The sequence below is a fragment of the Elephantulus edwardii genome, unplaced genomic scaffold (genome assembly GCF_000299155.1).
Source record: "Elephantulus edwardii isolate Elephantulus edwardi_28Jun2011 unplaced genomic scaffold, EleEdw1.0 scaffold00184, whole genome shotgun sequence".
Taxonomy (NCBI): Eukaryota; Metazoa; Chordata; class Mammalia; order Macroscelidea; family Macroscelididae; genus Elephantulus; species Elephantulus edwardii.
In genome coordinates, this window is record NW_006399934.1 from 5,023,102 (window position 1) to 5,030,172 (window position 7,071).

The 7,071-nt window shown below is 35.2% G+C and overlaps 1 protein-coding gene across 1 annotated transcript; it reads left to right on the forward strand.

Moving 5' to 3' along the window:
- The first annotated feature begins 369 nt into the window (after nucleotides 1-369).
- On the forward strand, nucleotides 370-1,302 carry LOC102852559 (olfactory receptor 2H2-like). The gene has a single exon (XM_006896304.1). The coding sequence runs from the start codon at nucleotides 370-372 to the stop codon at nucleotides 1,300-1,302; it is 933 nt and encodes a 310-aa protein (XP_006896366.1).
- The last annotated feature ends 5,769 nt before the right edge of the window (nucleotides 1,303-7,071 follow it).

A 7,071-nucleotide genomic window follows, 5' to 3' on the forward strand; every position in this document is an offset into this window, starting at 1 on the left:
CCTATATCCATATCAATCATTATATTTAAAATTTCTGTCTTTCCACAGTTTGTACATTGCTAGACTATGTATTTAATCTTAAAATAATTTGATACATATCTGTTTTGGTATATAATTCTGTTTAATATATTGTAACATTTTTTTCAATGTGTTTGATGTTTCCATGACTTCATGAATTTTCCCCTCTATGTATGGTGAAACAATATATTATTTCCAAATTATTTTATTTGCAGTTTCTCTCTGTATTATATTCTCCAAATACTTATGTTTTACCAGGTTCACTTCTTTTTCATTGTTAATAATTTCCTATTTTCTCCAACAGGAATAAAGTAGGAATGACCAAGAAAGGTGATTCTTAAGTAGGTAACCATGAAAGAAAGAAATTCCAGCAATCCAACAGGTTTCATCTTACTGGGTTTTTCAGATCTTCCCCAGCTGGAGAGGATTCTTCTACTGGTCATATCTATTATATATATTCTGACACTGATGGGGAACACAACTATCATACTTGTCTCATACTTGAATCCCAAACTCCACACACCCATGTACTTCTTCCTCTCTAATCTCTCATTCCTTGACCTCTGTTTTACCACCAGTATTGTCCCACAGATGCTTTGGAATCTAAAAGGTCCTGAGAAGACTATTAGTTTTACTGCTTGTGTGATCCAAGTATACTTTGTTTCAGGACTGGGCTCCACAGAGTGTGTTCTTCTGACTGTTATGGCCTATGATCGCTTTAATGCTATATGTAGACCTCTCCGTTACGGCACTATCATGAACCCCAAACTCCTTTGGCAATTATCAGCTGTATCTTGGATCAGTGGTTTTGTGGAGTCCACATTACAGACAACACTTGTTTTTCAATTATCTCTATGCAGCCACCATAGGGTGGATGATTTTTTGTGTGAAGAGCCCGCTCTCATAAAAATTGCATGTGTGGATACAACCTTCTTGGAGAATGAGCTGGCCATAGCTTGTGGCCTTTATGTGGTTTTGCCTTTGGGACTCATTTTGGTCTCCTATGGCTGCATTGTAAGGAGTGTGCTGAGAATAAAATCAGCTGAAGGCAGAAGGAAAGCCTTTGAAACCTGTGGGTCTCACATGATGGTTGTGGTTTTATTCTTTGGGACTGTAATTTCTGTCTACATCCAACCCAAGAGCAAGTATACCCAGAATCATAGTAAGTTCCTCACACTTTTCTATACTGTGGTGACTCCCTCACTTAATCCTTTAATCTACACTTTGAGAAACAAAGAAGTTAAATCAGCTCTGAAAAGGCTGCTCATAAGAGAATCCAGTTAGGGTGATATATGTAGCATACTTGTGCAATTCCTGAGATGCTGAGAACTTTAAGGCATCACTTCCTTGTTGTGTTGGCTTCTCATTCAGAATGAGCACAATTACATGAGCTATATCTTTTAAAACTAAAAAAGTTCAAACTAATTATTGTGTATTGGAACCAACCAACCTTCTAGTGGGTTTATAGAGTGAAAATCTCAGGGAAAGAGTTTGCTCATCTTTCCCCATAGAAGCAGCTAATGAATTTGAACTGTCTGCCTTTGGGTTACTAGAGAAATTCCTTACCCATTAGGCCACTGTATCTCCCTGTAGGTGTGAAATACCTTTTGATGTAATCCTGAAGTTACCTACTTTAAATACCCTATAACCTCCTCTTTATAAATAGTTCCCTTTTGTCTATCTAAATAATCTATTAAGAAACTATCTCTATGTGTTTATATGTATATATGTTTTATAATATTCAATAATCCTAGAACTCTAGTAACCGAGTAATTACATGACAGACATAGTTATGTCAAAGCCATGTTTGCATCATTTAAGTAAATAATTTACTTTATGAAAACAAAGCTGACATCCTAGCTGTATAAATTTGAGAATGTAAATTATTTGAGCATGCATCCTTCTCTTCTCGAGGTCTTGCATTCAGTAGTACATCAGGTAATGAGTGTTCTTTCTTTATTGCACATGGAAGTGGCAAGGTCCACTGGATAACCCATAGTGATCTACAATTATTTGCCTTCCCTGAAATATTGCTGATTCTTGTTCATCCTGTAAAGGCCTTTGGGATTAAGTTCACCCAGGCATCTTGTCTTTCCCATCTACAAAAGAAGCTCCGAAAAAGATTTGCCATGAGGCTTAATGGGTTTCTTTTATGCATCTCTCATCTGATAAACTTTTGATAAAGTTTCATTTATACTTGTAGTTGTGTACTGTTGAGTCAGAAACAACACATAACTGACCCTCCAGAGGGTTTTCAGAGGCAGTAAATTGCCAGGAGTTGATTGCCGTCTTTATCCCAAAGATCAACTGGTGGATTCGAACCATATGCCTTTGAGATTGCAGCACAGCTCCTTACCACTAGGAATCTGAAATAAATCTGAATATTTTAATTTAACAAAATAAACTACTCAAACACTTATAAAATGTCTTTGTCATTTATGTAGTTATTATGTGATGCTGAGAGAACAATAATTCATAGTAAATCTATGAACTGTGACTCTGAATCTTGTCCTGTCTTGAGCCAACGTCACCATCTCCATCACACCTGGTCCCACTGTCACGGTCACTGTCAGTCCATCTTGCTGAGGGTCTTAATTCCAATCATAATGTTCCTATGCAAGTACTGACCTCTCTTGTCAAAATGGAGTTTCACCATCCATACCTCCACAAAGTACCTGAGTTTCACTTTTTCTACCAGAGCTGTTTGTTCTTTGGTAGTGTATGGTATGTTGAATGTTCTTCTCCAGCATCATATCAATTATTCTTCTTTAATCATTATAGCAAGCAAGTGAGAAGACTATGACTTGGATCAGGCACACCTTAGATTTTATACTGACTCGCTAGCATTCAGGAAGGGTCCTTGACAACTTTCTCTACCAGAAGTGCAGCAAACAAGTGAGAATACCGTGACTTGGATCAGGCACACCTTAGATTTTATACTGCTCTTTAGCATTCAGGAGGGGTCCCTGGCAACAAATTTTCCCAATACAATTCATCTTATGATTTCCTGACTGCTAGTGCCAAGTATATTGATTGTGGATTCAAGTAAGATGAAATTATTAACAATGTCAATCCTTTTCTATGTATCATGATGCTGTCAATTGGACTGATGGTAGAGATTTTGGTTTTCTTGATGTAGGGGTGTAATCATTATTGAAGGCTGTAGTCCTCGATTGTAAACACTTTAAGTCCACCTTAGTTTTGGTGACCAAGATAGCGTCATCTGCATCCTGAAGTTGTTGATGAGTCTTTTTCTGATCCTCGTGCCACATTGTATTTTTGTAATGTCTATCTTCTCAAATGATCTGTTCAGCATATATATTGAAAAGGCATAAAACGTTTATACAATACTAAACCTTGATTAGATTATAGCTTGATGGAATTTAGAAAATGGTTTTATATTGAGTTGTTGTTGTTGTTGTTAAGTGCCGTTGAGTCACAGGCGACTCATAGCGACCCTATGAAGGAGAGTCCTCGACGCTTGGGTGCCTTTCATCTTCTCTCCAGGTTCATAGGGTTTCAGGAGGCAAGCTATTATGGAAGCGGATGCCGCCACTCCTTCCAAATATTTTGAGTACACATTTTAAAATTTATTTTTTAAAACAAATGTTATAGTTTGGGTAATATTTGAACTTTTAAAAAATGCTGATTTTGTTTTATATATATGGAAATAGCTATTTACAGAATATTAAGATTTCTGTTAGATTTAATATTAGATGTTGTTTAGTTATATTTGTTGCATGCTTTTTTTCCAAATACTTTTCTACAAAATGAGTGCTTTGACACTGATTATCCCTGGAAAATAATTTAACTACAAATAAATGGCTGTGGTTGAATATTGCCTAAAGTTGAATGGAATGTAAAGATATCAGCTTAGAACTCCTACAGGGAGTTCTACCTTGTCCTGCAGAATTGCTATTATTTGGGATTGGCTTGATGGCACAAACAAGTGTCAGATGTATAGAAATACAAAGTTTGACTCAACAAAATGCCACCATTCTTTGCACTTAAGATGTTCACAGAGCAAGGATGTCAGTTTGAAAACCTGATCCAAATCTTAGTTTTTAAAATTTACTTCCTATGCATCCTCTACAACTTGAAAGCACTTAACAACAACAACAACGATGAGAGATCTCTGTGGGCCTGGTGGGTAGAAAGTTATGCCATCAAGTCAAAGGTGGGTAATTTTAATCTGTGGCCCTCAGGCCTGGTTTTAATTGATTTTGGTCAAACATTCTTCTAAGTGGTATAGCACCAGTCTGTCCATTTGCTGTACAGAGGTAATTTGTGGTTGCTGTGAGGCTTAACAATGTGACACTGATATGTCAAATGTGATAATGGCTACCCATTGTAGACAGTGTTTGGTGGAGCTCTCCAATTAAAGCAGGCTTGGAAGCAGGAGTGGCATTCACTTCTGAAATAGCTTGCCTCCAGAAACTCTATAAATATAGAGAAACAACGTGTTATTCAAGTGTTCAGGTCTTTCATTCGTAGGGTCGCTATGAGTTATCTATGACTCCACAGCACTTAACAGCAACAACAACATGCATCTGAAAGTTTGACAATGAATAATGATGAGAGTAGAAAAATCTATGCCTTTAATTTGTGTTGTTGGAGAAAAGTATAGAATACCCCATGGACTATCAAAAGAATAAGCTAGTATGTCTTGGAGAAAGTGCAACTAGAGTGTTCCTTGGATGTAAGGATGGTGAAACTGCATCTCATACACTTTGGTCACTTTGTTAAGAGGAGTCAATCCTTGGAATAAGAAACATACATGGTAAGGTGAAGGATGAGCAAAAGAGAGGAAGACTTTTAAGAAGATGAATTGACATGGTGACTATAACCATGAGCTCGAACATATCAGAGATGATGAAGACAGCATAGGATAGGGCAGGGTACCAATCTTCTGTTCATAGGGTCACTGTGGGTCATGATCGAATCAATGACACAGAATAACAGTATTTCATAGGCAGAAATATTTGAATTACCAATATGTAATATAGTGTCAAAATTCCAAATAAAATTATTTCTAGAACATTACATTTGAACATTTTATAGAAATTATTTATTTCCACATTTGAATTTTTACAAAGGAGTATAATCTTATTTAAATGCTGATTAAATGCTACTTATTAATTCAGAATCAGAAATAAAATTAAAACAATCTGATCTTTTTTTCTAATCTTTCCTATTCATTCACTCACTCACTTACTTACTCACTTATTGCCTTCCATGCTAAACTAATAACTGACCCATTATTAGGTTTCCAGAGATCAGAGACTGTTAATTCCACAGGAGATTGACCATTTTATTTCTGAGTTACCTGAAAGGATTTGCCTTCAGGATATTAGTGCAACTCTTACAGATACCATCACCAGAGCTCCTTTATCTATCTCTTTTTCTCCTTGCATTTGAGTTGGAATCAACTCCCAGCTGACCTCAGATTTTCGAAGGCTGTAAATTGCATAGGAGGAGATTATACATCTTTCTCCCAAAGAACATCTGGTGAATTCTAACTTCTAACTTTGTGTTAATAGTACAATTCCTGACTCACTAAACACCAGAGAATTCTCTTTTATATATAGTCATAGAGATATTTTGTCTATAGTCTAAAATATTTTTAAAACTTTTAAATCAATTTAACCTTTTAAAGAGTCATTCCAGTCTTATTCTTTTCTTAGCTTAAGGATTCTCTATCTTGATTATATTGAAGTTTTGTTTTCTATACTCCCATCCATCTGTGAAGGATTTAATTAACAAAATGTAAGATTGGAAGCATTTGCCTTCTCCAAGCTTCAGAATCTGAAAGTTGTGACAGAGTCTAATAAACAATAATGATCAGAAATTTGACTTAGAATGTATTTTTGTTTTATTTTAATCCAATAGGATTATAAAACTATTTCCAACTACTAAAAAAAAATTACTCCTTTCCTTCAGTTTCTACCCTTTGTGACCCTCTATTTGGGGCTGTTTCTGAGGCTGTAAATCCCTAAGGGAGGAATCTGAAGCCCATCTTTTACCCACTATGCCACCAGAGACTTAAAAATAAGACAAATATTATTTGGTGGAGAAAGAATCTCTTGGGAAAATTTATTTGCCTTTTTATTAAAAAAAAAAATCAAGAACTTTTCCCCATGTATGGTTGATTCTTCCTGTAGCAGAATAATTATATTTGAGATAGATGCCAAGAGGGTAGATGTCATAAAGAGCTCCTGGAAGGGAATATGAAGGAGAAGCAAGATCATTTAAGGAAGAAGCTAAGTTAGTTAGACATTATAGATTAGTGTAATTGGAAGCAACTGTAATGGAAGGAAGATATGATATGAAAAAATAATGTAGTTTATTTTCTTGTGCTGCTTCAAATGTTGAGACAATTATTGACAAATACAATATAGAGACAAGATGTGTACACATATTGCTAGAAAATAGGGGAAAATCTTGTTGGATGCTGAATTGTCATAAAGCTTCAATTTGAGGAAAAATGAAGTTCCTGTGAAGTACAACAATGTGAAGAATGATAAGAAATGCTTGCAACATCTCAAAGGATTTTTAGAATTAACTGCATCCTCCCCATCTTCCTTGAGTTAGGTCTGTGATTATGCTGAGAGATACCCTTGCATCATCTCATCTAATTCTATTTAAAATTTATGTTGAAGTTAGTATCTTTTTCTATGGATAAACTCGGTATTTAGCTGTGTGAGTCACCTCCTTTTTCATAAGGAAGATCGGACTACAGTTATGTGTAGAATCTTAAAGCCTGAAGTGTCTTCTAGGAACAAAATACACTGAACTGAAATGACATGAACAATAAGTTTAATAAAATATGTTATATACTAGATTTTTTTTAAATTCCAAATAACAGTGCACAAAATGTAAACTGATTATATATTATCTCACATTGCTAAGTGTGAAAGTGAAGTAGGAGACGTAGGGGAAGAAAGAGAAAGAAATAAGATTATTTATTCTTATGGGAGCAAAAATACAGAATACTTTTTTATGTTGTTATTGAATATGTATAAAATATTTTTTCCATTTTAACCCTTATATTAT

Coding starts and splice junctions, on each gene's coding strand:
- LOC102852559 (XM_006896304.1), top strand. CDS start 370: ATGAAAGAAAGAAATTCCAGCAATCCAACAGGTTTCATCTTACTGGGT.